The sequence below is a fragment of the Megalops cyprinoides genome, chromosome 7 (assembly GCF_013368585.1).
Source record: "Megalops cyprinoides isolate fMegCyp1 chromosome 7, fMegCyp1.pri, whole genome shotgun sequence".
NCBI lineage: Eukaryota > Metazoa > Chordata > Actinopteri > Elopiformes > Megalopidae > Megalops > Megalops cyprinoides.
The window spans coordinates 29,740,403-29,762,544 of NC_050589.1; the positions used below are offsets into that span (position 1 = coordinate 29,740,403).

The 22,142-nt window shown below is 43.6% G+C and overlaps 1 protein-coding gene across 1 annotated transcript in view; it reads right to left on the reverse strand.

The window, feature by feature from the left end:
• Nucleotides 1-22,142, reverse strand: part of hspg2 (heparan sulfate proteoglycan 2) — a 116,503-nt gene that overhangs the window by 17,375 nt on the left and 76,986 nt on the right. Inside the window, exons 35-56 of the mRNA XM_036532836.1 lie at nucleotides 21,492-21,584; nucleotides 21,286-21,375; nucleotides 20,674-20,904; nucleotides 20,352-20,465; nucleotides 19,695-19,822; nucleotides 19,282-19,368; nucleotides 19,122-19,180; nucleotides 18,511-18,675; nucleotides 17,865-17,975; nucleotides 16,597-16,697; nucleotides 15,999-16,179; nucleotides 10,667-10,726; nucleotides 7,677-7,799; nucleotides 7,068-7,220; nucleotides 6,832-6,974; nucleotides 6,497-6,574; nucleotides 3,816-3,951; nucleotides 3,263-3,414; nucleotides 2,393-2,522; nucleotides 1,566-1,709; nucleotides 1,038-1,172; nucleotides 79-260 (exon numbers count right to left, since the gene is read on the reverse strand). Coding sequence (XP_036388729.1) covers nucleotides 79-260; nucleotides 1,038-1,172; nucleotides 1,566-1,709; nucleotides 2,393-2,522; nucleotides 3,263-3,414; nucleotides 3,816-3,951; nucleotides 6,497-6,574; nucleotides 6,832-6,974; nucleotides 7,068-7,220; nucleotides 7,677-7,799; nucleotides 10,667-10,726; nucleotides 15,999-16,179; nucleotides 16,597-16,697; nucleotides 17,865-17,975; nucleotides 18,511-18,675; nucleotides 19,122-19,180; nucleotides 19,282-19,368; nucleotides 19,695-19,822; nucleotides 20,352-20,465; nucleotides 20,674-20,904; nucleotides 21,286-21,375; nucleotides 21,492-21,584 — 2,796 coding nt within the window. The remainder of the gene's footprint in view (nucleotides 1-78; nucleotides 261-1,037; nucleotides 1,173-1,565; nucleotides 1,710-2,392; nucleotides 2,523-3,262; nucleotides 3,415-3,815; nucleotides 3,952-6,496; nucleotides 6,575-6,831; nucleotides 6,975-7,067; nucleotides 7,221-7,676; nucleotides 7,800-10,666; nucleotides 10,727-15,998; nucleotides 16,180-16,596; nucleotides 16,698-17,864; nucleotides 17,976-18,510; nucleotides 18,676-19,121; nucleotides 19,181-19,281; nucleotides 19,369-19,694; nucleotides 19,823-20,351; nucleotides 20,466-20,673; nucleotides 20,905-21,285; nucleotides 21,376-21,491; nucleotides 21,585-22,142) is intronic.

Sequence of the window (22,142 nt, forward strand, 5' to 3'; positions counted from 1 at the left end):
TGAGGGCTGAAGTTTAACTGGAATTTGCTACATTACAGTCTTTGCAGACATATAGGTTTAATTATAAGGTGGAGTGACCTGCATCACTGCATTGGAGTCCATGGGCACGGGGCTGGTCAGCACTGTCTTGCGCCCGCTGTCCAGCCTGTGCCAGCTGACGGATGGGCGTGGCTCTCCCGCTGCCTGGCACTCCAGGTTAATGGGCTCACCGGCCCTCACTCGCACAGGGCCCTGAGGGGTCACTACAGCTTTCGGGGTTTCTGTGGCGGGTGGAGAAACAGAAGAGAACGGACACTGTAAGCTTCCTCATACAGATCCCTAATGAACCTTTCAGTCAGTCTGAAGTTTCATTTCCAATTCATAATATATACTGGGAAAAATGGCAGTTCCTCAAAATACAAAGTAAACAGCAAAAAAAGAGGGAGATAACTCATCAGCCGACTTGCAAAAGGTAGACATTTATCAGCTTTAAATGTGGCACAAAGCTAATGATTGGATTATACTGAAAATGAGATTGCAGTGCAGTGTGTACACATGATCACAGGAAACCAAAGGCCATCCAGCATGGTTAAATCACAATGTTCTGATCCTCTGACCACTTTGTCCACAGTTGCTACCTTTGCACAAAATTTAAATCATAAATGCCGACTTTGCACTTCAGAGGCCACTACTTTCCTTTTTTGACATTCATTTCAAAGTCAACTAGACAGGAGTAAGTGAACACAACCAACCACCCCTAAAATCTGCCAACTCTCTGACTGGTGGTTTGACGGGTCATGTGACATAAACCACAGCTTTACAGCCTTACTGAAAAGGTCCCCTTGTTGGCCCAAGACTCAAGTATGAATTCATGATATTTCTCCTTGTGATTATTTCTACCTGTGATTACTTACCTTGATTCCAAGCATGCTCCACAACCCTTTTGAAGTATACCTGGAGTACTACCTCTTCTAACATCTAAAAAAACCCTGAACACAACCAATTCAAATCTAGAATTTCCAGCCTGTGTTTCAGGTAAACCTTCTCTCATCTCTTACCTCTCACAATCAGAGAGACGATGCTCTGTGTTATCCCGAACAGGTTGCTAGCCACGCAGCGGTATGTGCCCTGGTTGCTGGGGCGAGCATTGGCGATGGTGATCACGGCACCATCAGGGCCCACCTTCACATTATCTGTCAAACAAATCAAAAGAGAGAGCCTCTCTCAGTCATACCTGCGTGGGACCGCAGTTACAATAGGCTCTGTATAATGCTCACAATGTGCTGAGATTCTAAATAGTGCTGAATGTTAACAGCTGTGTCACACAAAGTAAAATTAAACCATATGAGCACATAATTATTTGATACAAACTTACATGTAAAGGGTGACTGTAGGCCGTCAAAGTAATGCTTACAAATGAGATTACCACTAGGACTGATACTTGAATGATCCTTACGGAGTACTATGGGAGGCTAAAGGTGGGGATCTATATGGAAATATCCATTTGTTGTACACAAATACCTACCCCAGGAGCAATATTTTGGCAAACACCTGAAATGACAGGTAAAGCATATCTGGGTGTTTACCTGGCAGCGGCTGGTTGCTGGACAGCTTCCACTCCAGGCGCACGGGCTGCGCTCCGCTGTAGACGCGGCACCGGAAGCTGGCTGACTCGCCCAGCCGCACCACGGCGCTGTGGGGCTCAATGGAGATGATGGGCGTCTGTAGGCCTGCTCCAGGGGCACAAGGTCGCAACCAGAGGGGTTAGAGCCCACCTCCTTGTGCAAGCAATAATGCTACAATAACACTGCACAGTGACACCTCTGACATGGCCCTTCATCCACTGGCGTTTGCATAAACTGGCAACTTCACAAGGGTCCGTTCGTCCCAGCTCCAGAGGTGTTGGGTCAGGTATGTCAATGCCTGGGGCATCAGGGGTTTGCATGCTGGACGCGTGCCAAGAAGGCCACAGATTCGCTCCCCTAGCAGGATACTGCTGCTGTGCTCTCAGAAAAAGCTAACGTACTGAGTTCAAAAACAGAACATATACTAATAACAGCTGTTTCAATCACCATGGATCAGTCTTGTCCATAATATTTGTGCGTTCAACTACAACCTCTGGGGGGCATTAGAGTAATGTGACAACCATGTTTCTTTTTTCTGTTTACGTTTTAGTCATTCACCTACCACTGCTGCATGCGTAATTATCTGTTGTGATGTACTGAATTTTCCCATGTGAATAAATGGCAAATATACATGATAAACCGCAAGCGGTCGTAAGTCAGCCTGAGGAAGCGTGTCTGCTGGGCAAACACACGGGAGTGAAAATAACACGCTAACTGGCTGTGGATACGGCTGGTGCTGAAGGAGTGAGCCTGCCTCTGCTGCAATAATAAACCCCCGCTCCACTTACGGGAGGAGCTGGCAGTCACCGAGACGGACACGGACGCCTGGCGCACGGTCGGCCCACCCTCCGCCCTGCAGATGTACTCCCCGGAGTCATCCTGAGAGGCCTGCAGGATCCGGAGCTGGTTTCCCAGAACCTGGTGCCAAACAAACAGAGACACACGCACGCGTGGCAACACAGGCGCAGCCAGACGAACATGGACACGCAGACACACAGAAACATACACACACACACACGCACACACACACACACACAGAACATATAACATATACACACACAAACATATATTGCACACAGACAAATCCACACAGACACAGGCACACATGAACATACACACACACACACGCACACACACACACAGAGACACAGTTTGGTCAGACGAACTACAGAGTTCCACAAGGCTAGCCCTGGTGAAATGTTAGAGCTTCTTCCTCTGAACGACACCAATGTGACAGACTGTGATGTGATATCTCACCTTTCCCTGAGTGGAAATGTGCCTCTTAAAAGGCTGTCAAATGCAACACGACACTGGCTTGGAAGTTATCCCGCTGGGACATAACTCAGGGGAACAGAAAACGCTTTCAGTCGCTCAGTGTGGGAACAGGAAGCTGCATGTTTTTCAGGCTGCACATAACACAAAAAGTATCCCATTCGCTGAAACCCATAAGGGCACATACTGCGTGGGGCACATGACCTTCGGGGCATAAATCAGCTTTATTGCCAGCCTGGTGCAGTTAAGCATTAATTTGGCTGGCCACCTTGGAAAGTTAGCCCAGGGAAGGAGTGCAGCTATCATAACAGCCCGTAAGTTACCAAGACGACATGGACGTGCGTGTGTGTCTGTGTGTGGTTCTGTGTGTGAGTGAGAGCACGCACCTGGTGATTGGACGAAAGGAGCCCGCCCGCCCTTAGCCAGGTGACAGAGGGTGGGGGGTTTCCGGGGACAACACAGTTGAGGTCGATTGACTGTCCTTCCTGCACAGTGGCGATGGAGGGCTGGATGGTGATCGCCGAGGAAACTGTGTCTGCTAGATATTGAACAGGATGCAAGTTTGTAAATGCATATCAGTATAAGCACAGCATTTAAATAGTATCACCATCCCAATGAGCAACATCCATTCTAAATGTCATTACATACCACATTTTTAAATGCTTGCCTTCAAAACAGGTTCACAAGCACGCAGCTCTGATTTTTACATTTTTATATTTTTCACTCGTTGTCAAAATTCACAAGCTCATCAGTGCGCGCAAAATATGACTGAGCACTTCCAAATGTGTCAATCCACCAGTCAACACTGCTGTCATGGGTGCCACCATGTATACAAGAACTGCAATAATACAAGCAGCAACCCGAGGAGCTGGGCAAAGGTCAACGCACAGCACAAAGGTCAAAATGAGCCTGCAGCTCCGGGCTGGCAAGGCCGCTCACCTCGCGCCACGGTCACCTCGATGCGTGCCTCCGAGGAGCCGATGGAGTTAGTGCCCACACACAGGTAGGTACCCGCATCAGTGACCCGGATGTTGGGTATAAGGAGGGTGCCAATGTCCGTGCGCTCCATGCGGGCCTGTGGAGGGTGGGGCAAGCAGTGAGCTGGGGCAGGAGGGCTGCTGGGAGGGGCGGGGGGGGCAGGGTGATGCCCACTGTGAGAACTGTGGGATACCCTTCCACCAAAACTCTTCATCATGTGGTTCAACGAGTAATTTCTCACCGCTGTGTCACGATATCAGTGTTACAATTGCTGTGTCACAATTCTCTTACCCACCACTTGCTGTGAGGAAGGCATTTTGGGTACATTATGATTCACTGCAAATTGTGGCTCATTAACTTGCGTCAAATTATAAACTATAATATAAGTACAGATACGTACTTTAATGTTAAAATAACAGATTGGGAATTCAAATAAGAACCCAAAATAAATGGTAAGCATAAAAAGTGTAATACTTACCTAACAAGCAAAAACTCCACTGCAATAGAACAACTAATAATAACTGAATGATTAAAAATTTAGTTTCATGAAGAATGTCCTAAGTAATACCTGTGGCAGAAATAAACATTAAACAGTGTCACTGTGTTATGTCAACTGTTGTATTGTCACCGTGGGTCTGAGAGAAACGCAATTTCAATCCTCCGTATGTCCTGTGCATATTGGAGAATTGACAATAAAGCTGACTTTTGACTTTTTGACTTTTTTTGACATTGATCTTTGAGTTTTCTTCAGACTTCATCAGATGGATGACTTTAAGACTAATTCTTTTGTGATGAACACTGTATGTTTTCTATGATCATCGGAACATGTATTGGCAGGTATTACTTTGTTGACAAAAAATTACCTCTCAAAAGCACAATGGATAAACAATATGATGTAATCTTCATCCATCCATCCATCTTTTGAGCAAGAGTTACTTTCGTTTAGTATCATCATGAATATTATAACAATGATTATCGTAATCATTAGTATGATTAATATTAATCATATTTCTATTAATAGTGTCATTAATATGACCATAATGTACATTATTATTAATATAATTTCCACCGTATTAATAATTACTATTATTATATTATTGATTATGGTTCATTTTAGTGGTGAGCACTGCTGAGGGTGGTTAGAAAAATTTTCTAGAGTCAATATCCCGGTACACTACAAGCAATACAAAATTTTCCTTTAAGCCTTTACCAAAAGCCTTTTACCAAACATTCCCACTGATGTAAAAACTTACACTAAATAATCGTAACAAGTTTCATTTGCAAGTCAAAACTGTATTCACTGCATCCCTTCTTACTCTAGAAGCTTCTCATTCAAGTTGTAAACGTGAAGTGAGCATAACATACAAAGATAATCCATTAGAAACAAGTGTAAGCAACTTGCTTCAACAAGAACCGCCATGAGAAGTTTTTTTTTTTGACAACATTATTTCTTGATTTTGCATATTGTCATATTGCTCACTCAGATGCAAAAAATTAAATCCACTCATAAATCAGAAACCAGTCAATCCTGTGAACGCAATCAATCCATGCCGCAATTTGAGCACGCGTTCCTCAGACAGGTACTGGCTGAACCTCAACGGCAGCACCCCACACCCCTCCAGTACTGCCCCTGACACAGTACAACGAGGTGGGTACAGGCTGTGCTGGTGGGCTGGACTGCATAGGAAACCCCAGAAGCTCTTTTGTTTGTACATCACTCGACATAAAGATAACACGATAAAACACAAAACTGGGGACAGTCTGGGGTTTGATGTACACGTACAGAAAGAATTTAAAAGGGTGGGGATTACAGTGTCCGGGGGGAGGTGGGGAGTAAGCCCGGCAGACAAAGGCGCTCAGCTCACACGCCTCCAGTCGACCGCAAGGGAAATGATACGAACCACTCCTAACATGATGGGGTCACTGAATGAGAGGCTGAGCCCATTAGCAGGCTTTCAAAGCGGACCGTTTGCTACCGCACACAGAATTTCTGCCCGGCTGCACAGCAGGCCTGAACGCTCCCTGGGAAAAGCTGACTCAATGCTGTGGGGCAGCAGGGGGCTCTGACGCCTAAGAAAACAGGCTACAAAATGCTGCCTTCACACACGGGACATGGAGTTTTAAACTGAAATGCAATTAAATATGTGTAAAAAGGACAATTAATACTCAAATAGTTATTGGAATTCTAACAAAAAGGACCCTAGTCTGTACAGATATGGGTATGCAACTGACCAATAAATGAAATAAAATTGAATTAAATTGAATAAACTTGATTACTGTACATAGTGAAAAAAAGTTTAAATAAAAAGGACAATACTTTATAAAAGCATGAAAAGGAGGGGTGCACAAAAATAGGCTAAAAAAATAAAAATTTCCTGTCACAACCTCTTTCCATCAATGTAACATAGTAACTCGCATTCTACACATAGCAGGATTGAAACCATTTGCTAAGAGAATTGGTATCTTTGAAAAAAATCATCGTTGGTCATTTAACTGTGAGTACCATGGTTTGCTTGCAGTACATTAACAGGTGTTACGTGAATTTAGGACAGATTTAAATCATGCACTTAGTTGAGGGCATATGGAGGCAACAGAGGATAGCAAGCAGGGTGGTGAAACGGACAGCAGACACACAGACAGACCTGAAGCTCCTCAATGCGTCTCTGTAATACATCAACACTGTTGGTTTTAAACTGATGGAAACCATGAGAAGGAATGGCCTGAACCAAAGACAAGACATGGAGGAAAGAAGGAAAGAAATGAGGAACAAAAGTCAAAAATACAGCAATAAAACTCCACAAACCATCTCAGACATCTCTTTAACCGCTTTAACACCTTAGAGCAACCAGAACCAGGAGGCGCAACTTTAAGTCACTTTCAAGTAATCAATCAATGTAGAGGCTTGTTGTGATCCAGAGATTGAGGCAGAGGATAGAGCATAACAGAACAGGATTTTGGAGAGGGAACAGAGGCTCACCTGTCTGGGGAGTTCACCTCCATGTTTCTTCCAGGTGAGGCCAGGGCTAGGCGTCCCCCCAGCCCGGCAGTAGAGTCTCAGGGTTTCACCCTCGTTGATCGTCACCCGCTGGGGGCTCACTTGGACATGGGGTAGGCTGGCACCTGTTAAACACACACACACACACACACACAGGTGTGAGCAAAGAGGTGACCTACCACGGACCCTGATCACATGACCTGTTCCTGGGAACGTACTGTGAACGTAGAGAATCGCTCGTGCAGTGTGCTCCCCGTGAGTGTTCAGGGCCTTGCAGATATACTCAGCTTCGTCTGAGCGCTCCACCGCCGGGATGGTGAGCACCCCTCCGCGGATGATGGCGTTGGGAGTGATCCGGTTGCCTGGACCTCCTGCACACAGTCCAGAGGTCAGAAAAAAGATTAGAGGAGCTGTCTAGCAGCAGTCCCACATTACATTACATTACTGTCCTTTAGCAGACACTCTTATCCAGAGTGACTTACATAGACTACAATTTTTACATGTTATCCATTTATACAGTTGGATATTTACTGAGGCAATTTGTGGGTTATGTACCTTGCCCACGGGTACAGAAAGGTCTGCGCCAGTGAGGAATTGAACCAGCAACCTTGTGTTTACATGTGCTGCTCCTTACTACTATGCTACACTGTCAGCCTACCCTTACAGTCCTACAATAAACTTCAACACTCTGCATGAAATGTAATAAAATGCATCATATTATAGGGCAAGATACAAAACAAAGGTGAGCTATTTTTATAAAACTGTTTTTTTTTCTGTGTGGTACTCAGAGGTCATCATGATGGTCTGCAGAGTAACTCTTTCTTTACCTATCCACTCGATAGCTGGGGTGGGGTTTCCTGTGACGGTGCAGCGGAACTCCGCTCGCTGGCCTTGCTGGATGGTCAGCACGGGCGGGTGGACGGTGGCCACAGGCTGAGCTCCCTCAGCAGCTACAGTGAGGCAGAGGTCACATCAGCAAAGTTCAGAGGTCAGGAGGACACCTCACCAAGCAAATGTCTCCAGGGGCCTCATTCAGGCCAAAAGGCACACTGCACACCTCAAATAAAAGATGCTCAATGTGACAAAGGCATTATTCACATCTAGGATTCTGCAGACTTAATAAACTGTGAGCAGGCATATGCTAAAGGCATTTTTCTCAATCAATAGCATCTTTCAGCATATATTAGATATCCCTTTGAATGAGATTAAATGCAAACTGATTCAATGGCTTTAAACATCAAATGAGCACAATGAAGTCCAATTTTAATGCCATGTGTGGCCAAGCAAAAAAACGTTTTTGCAGTTATTACATAATAAATCTACCTATTGTGACTCATGTCTGACGCTATCCATCTCTGAAATGTCCAATTTCAATTATAGGCACTTCAATAAAGTAATAGGATGTCTACAGAATGACAACAGAATAACTCCTCTGTCACAAGCCAATAAAATAATGTAATGCAGTGAAAGCTGCATTGTAGATTGAACTATTAAAAATTTATTTTACCTTGATTTGATTAATCCAGATCCTTTACCTCAATCAATGAAAGTTTTTTTCCATTCTGTTATTCAACCAAAAGTCAAGATAAAATCACCACTTATCATATGCCAGTTACTACTGATTGTATATCAGGCATTCAAACACTTACCTACTTAGCATCCATCCATCGACTCTCCACACTACCATATACCGTATTCTCCACCAGCAAATGTGATGATGAACCATGTACTTGACTTGCATGAGCAGCCATTTTTAAAGAGGCATATTCAAACCGTACTGGGCACAGGCACAGGGGTAAATTCAAAATATTTGCATTGCCTTGTAAAAGGCTTCTTATTTGCTGTCAAGTTTGACTGTTCTTTCATAGCACTGCAATTCACCCTGTATGATCTTCTGTGCAAAAACCATAACAACCATGGGGAAAAGGTCACGTTAATGAGTGTCAGTGCTCCCCATGAAATATGTTTGCTTGTATAATTTAATGGGGCGTAGCATCAACTGCTTTTGTCTGGTGATTGTCCCTCTAAGCCTACACAATGTGCTGACAAGTACAGTGATTGAGGAGGAGCTGCTCCTGGTCTTGGCACCAGAGTCCCTCCATATAGGCAAGGCAGATAAGGAGCGGAAGGCCGAGTTTGACAAGGGCATTGTCCCAGCCACACAGTGCTAGGCATCGAGCCCCGGACTCAATCCCATAAGATCCCAGGGCATCAGAAAATAAAGCCCCATTTCACAGCAGGGGGAGGGCTACCAAGTTATCTAATCTCCACACTAAGCTGTGGCCTAAGATTCAGTCTCTGAAGAGATGCTGTAAAAATACCTATTATCCCCCAACCCCAACTCTTTAGGGGATGGTGACAATCTCTAAAGAGGTGGTTATTCCTCTGGAGTTAACATGATTTCTCACCTGTATATGATGACAGCTCTACAGGCTGCTACATGATCAGGTGTGGTGTGCCATATATGGTTTCAAAACAGGCTTATATGGCTTTTTAAATTAAATTTTGTTTTAAGAAGTTACAGATTTAATGCTGAGTTTGAACAATGCTGAGATGACCATAAACCTCAATAAAGTCTTGGGGAAGAAAAAAAATATCTGGTTATAATATGTATCAGCAGGTCTAAGCTGTCTGCTCTCATTTACAGCAACATAAATCTATGCTACTGATGATCGTGAACCCCACTCACCCACCTATATTCCTGGAATTACCCATATAGCTGGTCAGTACTAACAGGGCATAGTTCTGGTGCCATATGCCCCATACCACACACATTTCATTCACAAACATCTTACAATGGCATTTACAACACATTCAGTGGTGCTTCATTTCCAGTTTCTTTTAATAAAGGTTAGTCCAAGTCTGATGACATGAATGACGTGAGCTCCCACTGCTGACACCAGTGCATGGTAGCTGGCAGCCATGCCACCCCGAGTGCAGATGCGATGTGTGATGTACGAGGCGCTTGTAAAACAGCACACCATGATGTCTGCACTGCAATGAGTGATCCGGAGCGGACGTGCTCTGTTTGTGACCCCCACGCGTCTCAAGCGTGATGCCGTGCTGATGGAGTGTTGGAGGCTGGGGGGGGGGGGGGGATGGGGGCTAGGGGGCCGGGGGGGTCTGCTCACTGTGTGACTGACAGGTGTAGCAGCTATGGGACACACTTGCACATGCATGTTTGAGTGCATTTTGCCAACGCTTTAAAATGCAGTTTTTACCACAAACAACATGCATGTGCATTTCTGGAAGAGCAGGAAGGACTGCAGCTGCTCACTAGACTTTTGTGAGCTGGGACATAAAGAGGTGCACAGACTTGCTAATAACCAGAGCCAATCACAGAGTGAGATGCCCCCCCCCCCCATCAATAAGCATGCAGTCTTCCAGCACTGAGGGCAGAATGAACCAGATGAGACAGGCTGGTGCCACAGAATGCTCACGTGCAGTCTACAATGAACAAGAGCCGGAACCAGTGTGGTACCCTGGTCTAAAACCTATGCAGGAATGTTTATAAGGAGCACCATTATATTATTTATATTGTCAAAGAGGATATTATGTGAAACGGCCAAGATGAATAGTGCATGATGCAATCTATTTCTCACATCTGATTACTTGTTTGTCTTTGTCAGGTTGACATTGGTCCCATGCCCTGTGTGGGGTTTACTGTGCATGAGCATTGAGTCACATGGAATCCATGCTGAGACCTCCACCTCAATGATGAGGGTGGGGGTGGAGGCAAAAAAAAAAAGAGAGATGGTGATGAGTGCATGCGTAATGAAGTTCTCTGGGGAGAGAGAGGACGCCATGCTGGACTTACGCGCTCTGTGTCCTTCAAACATTTCATAGGCCGTGTAAAACATCTGAGTCTGTGAGGCCTCTGTGAATGAGGGACAGGCAGAGACTGGCAGGTGAGACTCCACAAAACTCAGAACGACAGCCGAATGGACACGGAGAGAAAGCTGGCGCTGGCATCGTCTAGTGGCCTCCCAAGAACATGGGCTTTACTGAACCTGCATGTTAGTCCCATCAAGTGCTAACAGGAGAGTGAGGCTTTGAGACCCCCATAATGGGTGGAGCCACAGTACAATGGGCTGCCAGTCACTGAATTGTTTAAACCAATCAGTACACTTTGCTCTCAAAAGCCAAGCAGTATGACTGATTCAAATCAATGAGTAACTGATAACACATAACAGGTCCACCAATTTTGGAGAACCTTCACCCTCCAATTACTGGCAGTAAGGCTGGTCCTTGACTTGCAAAACAGCTCTGGTTACTAATCAACATCAAGTGTTAATTGCTTCATTGAGGTTCTGGCAAAGTCGTTTGGTTACATTCCCAGGGACTGTAGGATTTTTAGCTAAAGGTATCACTAGGAACAAAATCATTATAGGACTGGAGGACTAGAACTGCAAAAATTTCCTGGGTAACATTCTCCTCAAGCCCAGCTTGATTCATTGTTGTGCTGTAGCTATACTGTCCTCATGGCTAGATCAGAATACATTTTAAATGTCCATGGGACTATCAGAAAAAATGAAGGATAAATAAATAATCATATTAAAAGGGAGTAATTGGAGTTCTTGTTAACAAGAGTCATAACAATAAAGCAGCCCACAAAAATGGATGTGGAGATATTATTTGTAAAACTGGTCACCAATAATAGAACTCCTTGCTTGGGCAGTTTAGGGTGTGGATCTTTAAATGCACACATTTCTGAAGAAAAAGACCATAATTACGTGTATTGTTTAATACGGGTCTGTGAGCCACTGACTGGGCTTTTGGGTTGGGATGCCAGGCTTATTACTAGAATTGAGAAATTTTGTTATTGTATACAGGTTCATAGTGGAGTGCTGTAAGGTGACATGCAGCTTACATTTCACTCTGTAAGATTGCATGACATCTCAGTGCCGGTTCAGCTTTAGGGTAACAAATCCAGATCTGTGACCAACATGCTAATAACACAACACCAACATATTTCTCATAGCACAATCTGTATGCAGGTACCTTGACTGCTTCACACACAGTATACCATAAGATTCATGCATAACCAGGGTTTCATCTTTCATGAAGCGAATGGGAGGTGGTCAATATTTTCACCAGCACCTTTTTTTTCCACAATTCTCCTTGAGTTTCATTGACTTTTAAGAAAAGGTTACTGGCCTATTGATCACTGCCCTGGGACCCCACATTTTCTTAAGGACACCCAACTTACCATCTTGTATTGAAGAAGAAAAAATGCCTATTGGACCATTAATGTCTAAAAACAGTCTGAGATCAATCAATGCTCATAATTAACAACCTGTAAGATGTGAACACATGAATGCAAAGGTCATGAAAAAGGCATACAATGAAATGACAGCCATACAAGAAAGCATGCAGGTTAGTAATGTACATTTACAAACTGTATGTAAAAGCTTTACTTCTGTTGAACTCACAATTGTGACAGTTCCCCATAACTGATCCCACTGTAGTTGTTTCTTTCACTAAAAGAAGTGGATAGATTTTAGTGGATAGACTTTTTCTGAAATTGCACTGGAGAAATATAACAAAAAAATATATGTCTAAATGCCTCCTACCACCAGTTAACCACCTGGACTCACACATTAGGCAACCTTTACCTCAGCTTATAATATTTTGTCACACTCATATCATCAATAGTCAAACATTCCATCAACTGATTTCAGCCTTGTAGCTACCTGAATATGTCTCATGTGTTGGAAAGCCACTTCACTCTTACCCAGACAATTTTTGCCTTGCGTCCCTTTTTATTGTTTGAATCGATCCAGAGACAAAATTTAGCTCTTTATACATGTGAAAAACTTCACAGTTCAGATAAATAGTACACTGGCATATATATACATATACAAACAACAGGATTCTTTTCAGCAATAATAAAAAAAAAAAAAAATCAACAAATTTCTATGACTATATATGGCGAAATAGCACCTGGGCAAATGTTTCAACATAGCAACACTCATTAACGGATTATGGGATGTGTACAAAACAGCAGTTATTTGGGAGTAAACATCATAGCAACACTGAGAACAGACCACCCTGCTGAAGTGGTCTAGAGCAAAAAGAAGATCAACATCAAAAAAGGATGTGCTTTTTTTTACCGATATGACTGCAAATTCACACACAGCAAAACCTATGACACTGACTATGAAACAAACTAAGGAATGGTACAGCACTGAAAAAACAGCACTCATGCTTTTGAAACACTTCTTCTGGCTGAATTTTGGAATTATTTCCAAATACAGATGCATTAAAAAGCTATTTGTTGGTTTGTAAATTAGTGCACAGCTCTATAAAATGTGAAATGCATGTTTTAAAGTATTTGAAAAGTGAATTGAACTGCTTCTGCAGTAATCTATTATACAGTTTATAAATCATTTACCATTTTAAAACTGTTACTATTTATCACCTGTGTTTCTATTTTTCACAAATCAAACTACCCAATTTTTAAACCTTATATTTTTCAAGCTTTTGAATGTAAATGGTAAAATTAATTCTAGGATGAGGCCTTTATAGTAGAAACAGCGTGCTCTCTGAATCTGAGGACAGGAATATAGACATTACTTCCTCCACTGTAGAAAAATTTGTGTGTTTGGTGCATGTGTGATGCAATGTTTATGAGCTCCACTGTATACAGTCCTTCAATACTATGATTGATCTAACAAAAAAAAAAAATGAAAATGAAAACAAAATACTGGTTATGTGGAGGGAAATGCCATGAATTGAGATGCCACTAAACCAAGAGTATCTCTCCTGGAAATACGCAATGAAGCAGAAATATTCAATCAGGTAAAAAATATACAGCTTTTTAAACTTGGGGTTAAGACCCATTCCTCTAAAAACATCCATTGATTAAGAGGTTGTACCTGTTGTATAGTCAAGAGCACCATTTAAAACAATAACATTCATACTATCAATCAAGGAAGTACTAAATCTTTTTTTGAATTATCATTTGTTATTCCAGTGTTCAGTTTTATCCCACATGTTGGAGTGAACAGCAGCAAGAGGGACCACAACGTCTCTCTCTGTCGGGAGGGTAAAACCATCCTCTTTCACGTTTAGTCCCAGAGGTACTCCCCCACATCGTTCTCACACCTCAACAACCAGTACACCCTGTGGGTGAAGGGGGTGGGGGGGTGGGGGGGCAGACACGAACTGTCACCGAAATAACCGGTCCACGTCCCAAAAAGAGGAGGGGGGACAGGGAATCTCTTTTCTAGCACGTAAAAAGGAAGAACGCCAAATACCAACACCCTGCTAGTAAGGAAATAGTAAGCACAGAAAATCTAGAAAATCTATTCAAGGCCCACTGAAACCACCACCAAACTAACTGAGGCAACCCAGAGACAAAGGCAGCACATGAAAGCATCAGTCTATGCCCAGAGGAATTTTGAGAGATAGAGAAATCACACAGGGGCTTGTGATGCAATGCTGTTTCATCTGTATCTCAAAATGAGATGAAATAAAAAATACAGATGTTGACTCAGACCTAATTAGACAAAGCCAAAACAAGCCAAAAAATAAGCCAAAATAGCTTGCAGTCCATTGGTTTTATGAGCTAAACTAAGATTTCACAAGGAAACAAGGAGTTAGAGGCAATCTTCTACAGGATAATACTGGGAATTGTCTGGAAAAGCAACAACTGATTCTCTGATGTTGTCTGGGGTGTAGGACAAATGACAGTCAATAGTTCAAAGTTTCAAAACCAGGCTCTGAAAAAACTCTCAGTGTGTACTGACTAATGATGATGTCAATCTTAACTGGTGCAGGTTATTCAAGGCCTAGAGGCCAGCAGATAAATATGCCTTATAGGTCACCAGCGAAGTGGTTTGTAGTAGTTGGCAACAAGTGAGAATGGCAAAGTATGTCTGTTTTTTTTAAGGCTAACTCAAATCAGAGTGCAGAACCAATGCTGTGCCCAAGTAAGGCTTACATTAGCACCTATAAAAAAGCCAATTACAGCATACTGAGTTTTGTTTTCAGTATCATGAACTAGCCTCTTATGACACACAACTATTTTCAAAATGGCAAACTTTATCAATGTGTGCATGTCATTTGAATAATAATGATAAAATGATTTCAGTCACATCTAACTGCTTTTCTGACACAAGATGCTGCTGCTATTCTGTCAACTGAAATGGAAGGATATCCATAGTTAGTCCAATACTTTCTAATATTGTATATTATTAGATTACATATAACATAATATTAAATATCTAATATAATATTAAATATCTAATACTAAATAAGTGATTGTGAACCCAAACAGAACAGACTGTCACCAAACACTGTACACTTGTAAAAGTACAATCTTAAAATAAACATAATGGTTATGCTTTATGCTGTGCAACAGGCTTTCAACCTGACAAAATGGCTGAAATGACAACTAGATAAATGCCCATTGTTCTAATCTATAATTGAATGAATTCAAATTCATTATTAATTTTATTTCTACATTCAAAATCTGTTTCTGCAAAGAGGAATTGTTGCAGATGGCACTTATTGACAGTTATGTAGCAGTTTTGACTTTTAGTTGCTCTGTTATCAGGCAGATATTCATGTTCCTCTTTGAGTATATTCTGGCTTATTTATCTGAATCAGCAGTGTTACAGATAGATAGACTAAGGTACTGTATGGTCCAGACTGCTTTCTTTAGAAATGCCATACTTATTCTCTATTGAGAATAATAAAGAAACTAAGCACTCAGATAGAAATGGTATTCAGCACCTTTGCATAATATTTGACTTGGGTGTCCCTGTTCATTGTAATAAGTTTTTTAAAAATTGTGTCCTATCACTTCCTGGACAAGCAAAAGTAAAGGTTTTACACAGAGAGAGTGAGATGATCAAACAGTTGAGAGATCAAAAACCAAGACAGAAGAGTGCACAGGTGGAAGTGGACATGAGGGGACATTTATGTGAACAGGGTTATCAAAGCTGAAACGGGGTAAGGTGGGGGCAGCAGGGAGTGGTGCGAAGAGAAGGTGTTACTCAGAGTGGGATGGAGGACAGAAACAGGGCATGAGAGGGCCTGGGGGACAGGGAGCCATGCACTGCGTGAGGTGGTAGGCGGGGACGGGGAGGGGTAGGGCTGGTGGGAGGAGAGAATGATGGGTACCCTGTAGTGGGATCACAAACCTGGGACATAGAGAATGGCAGTGCCCTCGTCCATGGCGAACATGTTGGAGCCCGTGCAGACGTAGATCCCGGCGTCCTCCGGCTGAACGTTCTGGATGGTGAGGATTCCATTAAAGTCCATCGCACGGTTGGGCAGCTTGCCGTTGCCCTGGCGGGTCCAGACGATGGTGTAGGCGGGCGACTGGGAGAAGAACAGACAGCCTCAACACATCAGCCAAAGCAAGTGACGACAAATAACTACAGCGACACCACAATAAAACATATAGCTAGCATTGCGAGGTCATTCAAACCCCAGGTGGGCTCTGGGAATGTTACTTAGCCTAAGACGATTTCCAGCTGTTTCAATCAGTAATTGGCTCATATAAAATAAATTATAAAATAAGCTACTTAATCTGGCCAGGATAATGGTGTCTGCATTTTCAAATAAACCTGAGGACTTAATTTATATCTGAGTAACAAATAAGGCAAAACTAATTAAAAGTGTGCATACTTTCATCAGAAGCAGATTTCATTCACATAGTTTCCCAGTGAACTAGAAGGATGCAGCAGCAAGTCCTAGTTCTGTGGCTGTAAAAAGAGGTCTATGTCCTTTCGTTACCTTGCTCTTGGCAGTACAGATGAAGCTAACAGTGGATCCCACGGTCACACTCTGGGTCTTTGGCTCCTCAATGGTGACTTCAATGGGTTTGGTGGAAACAGCTGGAAGAATTCAGGTAAAGGTCATTTTGAATAAGCCGTCTTGAAACAGGAAACGTTATAAGCTTTAAAAGAGTTGGTAATGGAATCTGTGTCTGTAGAAAATGGCAGAAGCTACTCAGACAATGAGTTTATTAACACTTTTTGCCTCTCAGCTTTTTACAAAAAAAAAATCAAAGGTGTTACATAAAAACACCTACTTTATATATCTGACAGACTGTTTTTGAAAAATGTTCACATATTCTGGACATTATAGACATTATTTTATTACTGTATGCACTCTGGATTTCTTAGAGAGCAATGAACTGATTGTGTGTGTGTACATACTGTGTAAAATACCACATACACACGCACACACATACACACACACACACACAAACACACACATGCAAACATAGCTTCAGAAGTTTAAATTTTTCCATGTTAGCCAGTATATCAAGAATCAGCAGAGAGCACATTTAAAATTTCTGGACCAAAGCAATGTGGCTTTGTTTGTCTTACTTTTATTCTGAAGAACCATTTCTCACACTCTACCATAATTTGTAATTACCCAGTTATGAAAGTTACAAAGAATATCATTTGCATGATGTTTCTATAACAACAGCTCATTATTTTTATAATCAGTGGATCTTTTGTTTGATTCAATCTTTCCAATCATTGATTCATGGAATAAACTTATAAGAAATCATTTCACATACAGAAATTTGGTACAAGAGCAAGAAAGCTGAAAAATCTCTTGTAATGTTTCAACAAAAACAGCTTGCCTTTTATAATCAATGACCGTAAATTTGCATAACCTAGATCAAAGCCTTCTGTAGAAACAGAGGTGTTAGTCTTACCTACATTTTCATGAATTGCTCGGTAGCACCGAGTATTGTCTCCTGTAATGTAAGCCAATTTGTCCATTGTGTTACCTTTCATCGAACTTGTGCTCTGCTATCACAGTCTATTGAGTGAGACTGGCACAGAACATGAAGACTGAACTGGAACATTAGCACAACACTAATGCAACACAGACAATGACTAGAACAACAGATAAACTGTTATGAGCGCTGGAAATCTCCACAAAGCACTCCTCAAGTCATTAGGGAGTAAACTGTAAAAATGGGTTACTCCAATGTTGACACAGCCCGGTAGGGGTGGAGTGCTTAAGCCCCACCTGTGACCTACCTGTAACGATGATCTCAGCCCGACTCCGGTTGGTGCTCCGCAGGTCTCGGCAGGTGCAGATATAGACGCCAGCGTCGCTGGGCTGGATGCTGGAGAAGTGAAGCTCCTCACCTAAAAGCCGGAGACAGAGACACTCAGAACCATGCTGCAGCGTAGAGTGGTGCTTTGGTCAGAGCGCTGGACTCGCTGCCAAAAGGCTGTGGGTCTGACTCTCAGGAACACCAATGCTTTCAGTCAAGACACCAGACCTGGTGTATTGTCAATGTGTTGTTTTAGCTCTGTTCAACACTAGCTGCACAACACTGTTAGTATCCAAAAAACAAGGCATGAACAGAATTTTCTAGAAAGCTGTTACTTTTCACTGCAATCTTTTTCAAGCCATTCCCCTCTAACACCAATAATCTGCCACACAGGGGCAGCCTTTAGAAGAAAAATAAGCTTTTATAAGCTATCGTAAACAAATCTCTCAGCAGCTTGAGTGCACACCCAGCTGAATAAATAGGTGCCACACACCGAGGAAGTGCTCCTTGATTCGGGGCGTATGCTGGGTGAGCACACTGACTGATACGTTATTGTTAATGTAACCAATGAGCTGTGTGGAGCTGTTCCTCCATTCTGCCCAGCTGTTCTGGAATCAGCCGCTTACCTTGTCTGCGCCTCTCCGCGTTGCTGGACAGGGGCTGCCCACTCTCTCTGGACCAGTAGAAGTAGTGGGGCGGGGAGCCAGTCACCTGACATCTGAGGGTGACGGGGTTGCCCTGAGTCACCACTGCTCTCTCTGGGTGTATCCGGACCACCAAGGAGGCTCCATCTGCAACGAAGACCAAGTCAAGCACTGCTGTAATCACACATCTAGCATCAGTAGATCAGTCCAGAGTTCAACACGACTGGAAACACAGCAGCTGTTATCGCATATTATTAAGGGTTACATTTGAAAATGAATAATTACAGATGCCAATTTTATCACTTGCAAGCTCCTTGGCACTCTTTGCCTGAATGGCAGAAATTAATATTGTCCTTGTAATTATTGCCCCTAATCATAAGAACTGCACTGCATTGTTCAATATTACTACTTTGGTGAGTCTTTTCCTGTCTAGTGATTAAATGCCGTTATTGGAGGATCCTCTCACTTAGTGAGCCAGTGAGGGTACTCCTAGGGCTGTGTCCTCCAATCAGAGCCCAGAAAAGCTGTCAGCATTTAGGTATGAGTATCATCCCCCGGTATGAATCCCTCCGTTAGCCAATGCAGGTACTTACTGCTGTAAGGACGACATTTGATCCTCTCCTGAGGGTTACCCACATATCCTGGGGCACAGCTGCGGGGGAGAGACACACAAGCACGTCAGGCAGTGCTGCTGAAAGGAATGCCCGCCTCCTATGATGGCTGACCTGAGAACAGTTGAGAGGGGGTGCTTACCGCTCACAATACTGGCCTGTGTAGCCAGGCTGGCAGGCAGTACACTGGTACCCTCCATTACCTGTGCTCTCACAGGTGGGAGAGAACCTGGCAAACAAACACACAGAGAGCAAATTTATTGTAACACGTACATTGCTCCAACAATGGGCAACAATGTGGTTAAGGAGCTAGGCTTGAAAGGTTTCAGGTATGATTCTTAGGTAGGCCAATTCCATTGTACCCTTAACACTTAAGGGTGCTTGTCCTGAATAACGTCAGTATATATCCAGCTATATAAATAGATCAAATGTACACATGTGAGCTATGTATGCAGCTAACAGTGTCTGCTCTATCCTCTGTACTGCACTCTGCTGCCTGTGCTGTGGTTGTGGGTATGTTGGGGATCGTGCTGGAGAATGGCGGTCACTGCTCACTGGTTGTCAGGGTCCGTGTGGGGACAGGCGCAGGGCTGGCAGTCCTCCGGGGTCCCAGCAGTGGGGTCCCCGAAAAAGCCAGGGGCACACTGTTCACACAGCTCCCCCATGGTGTTGTGGAGACAGTTCTGGAAGCACAGGGAGAGGACAGAAAGGTTACATACAGTCACCACTCTCTGAAAATGACCGAGAGGCCTCTTTACTGCGTGAGTTAGTACACCACACCTTTTAGACCAGGACTATGCATTATGAATCCAGTGCGTGAATGATAGATCTGTTATACTTTGTTTTATTGCTACTCCCAACCAACTATTATTAGGGGCTCTTAGGAGGGAACGGCCCATGCAGCTGCATACTGGAAGAATGTTTCAGATTCTTCTGGGTCTGATTATTACAAAGCCATATTACGGGATTAATTAGCTATAAAAATAAATGACTACATTTCTTGTCCTTGTTGAATTAATTAGCTGTTACATTAAATGGGTGTCATGAGTGAATAACTTGTGCATTGCTCATCCTTGCTGTTACTACAAATACAGCACTAAATTCACTGGCTGAGGGGCCTTCAGGACCAGAAGTGGACACTCCTGCATTCAAAGGTTAATTCTGCTTGACGTCTCTGTCTCCCAGGGAGCGGGAGCGTGACGTGGCCCATACCGTGCAGATACCAGTCTCTGGATGGCAGGAGTCAGAGTGCCCACTGCACTCGCACAGCTCGCAGTGGCCCAGGTAAAGACCTCCTCCAGTGCGGCTGTACCCCGGGGCACAGTCCTGCCGACAAAACACAAAGGTCAAAGGACATCCGGAAATATATGTAAGTGCCATTTACAGATGAAATGCTACAGGATGGCCACGGGCTTGTGAACAGGCCTTGGGGGTTGTCTGTAGTGCCAGTAACTGTGGGTATGGTAGGGGGTGTGATCATCATAGCGGTGTGGTCAGGGACATGGTAGTGGGAGTGGTAGAGAGCAGGGCTCACCTGGCAGGACAGGCCCTGGTACCCGGGCGGGCAGCGGCACTGCTCCACCTCCAGAGCCTGTGCCAGGCCGCTGTAGTTGGGCACGGCCACCTCCATGCTGACGTCAGCAATGCTGGCCGACAGCATGTCTGTGTAGTAGGAGGCTCGGATCAGGATGTCGTCCAGGTCAGCCAGGACCATCATCAGGTGCTCGCGGGTGGCAGGCATCCCATCGGGACGGCGCCAGTATTCCTACAGTGAAGAGAGCAAGGACACAGCAACACCAGCTCTTATTTCAGGTACCACCTGCCTGTACAGTACTGCCAACTGGATGGGGCTAGTTTGCATGGAAAATGACAGAACAAATGAATAGAGAATTATAGATGCGTACGAAAATTTCACCCTGAATATGGAAAAACCCACTCTTAAAACAAACCCAGAACCAGAAACAACCAAGCACAGAAGCAAGACATTCAACAACCACATAAGGTTAAACACAAAATAAATGAAAGAAGCTGAAATCAGCCAAAAAGACAAAATCAGACTGCTGCCAAGAATCTATTAGCCTGAAGGGTTTGTGATGTTTGGAGCTTTATAGTGAGATCAGATCCATAAAAGGGAGGGTAAACTCACCTCTTTGAAAATGACCTCAAACTGACGGGACTCCCTTGTCCCCTGTCCCCTGTGCCAAGTCTGCCTAGCAACCAGGGTGATGTCATTACCCTGAAAGGCAAAAAGAAGGAAAACATATTTGCAGAACCTTTAGAGGGCTCTCCACGGCTCTCAATTCATTGACTTTCCTCAAAGGCTGTAAACCCTTCACCCTTGTCCATACTCACGATAAGCTGGACATCAGCGTCTTCGATGGGCGTTCCCCTATGGCCCGCCACGTAGGAGATGGTGTATTTCAGACGCCCGCCATATGACCCCACCTGTGAGACAGGAGAGACAGAGCCCAGATGAAGTACAGCCCTGCATGATTTGTGCTGAGCTACCGAGATCCAAACCTATGAAAAACCTGATTTTCAAGTGAAACACTCTAAATTCAATGTGCTAAATTCATTGCTTTTCAGACAATGACTAGGGAAAAAGATTTGTGTCTAGAATGTTGCTAGAGGCCTAGGTGAGACTTTGAGCAAAGAATTTTTAAAGCCACTTGGCTTATTTGGGCCAGCAGAGTCAAGTTAATCGAGGAGCTCATAAACTTCAGAAGTCAGTCTTTTAGCTCTGAAATATGTTTGATCTACGAGTGCTTTAATTCTCACTCCAGCAAACCTAACCTCAAGCATTGCACAAATAAAATGTCTAACATCTCAAGTCGTTTGGACTTAGTGTAAACTCCAAAACCAACAGAATATGAAAAAAAAATCAAATATCCACACATTCCATCTTTACTGAGTGGAAAGAGCCAATGGGCTCCGGGTCTATGCTAACTACCGATGCTAACGGCATCTTGAGAGCTGACTGAGTGCAGGGTAAACACGCGGCTC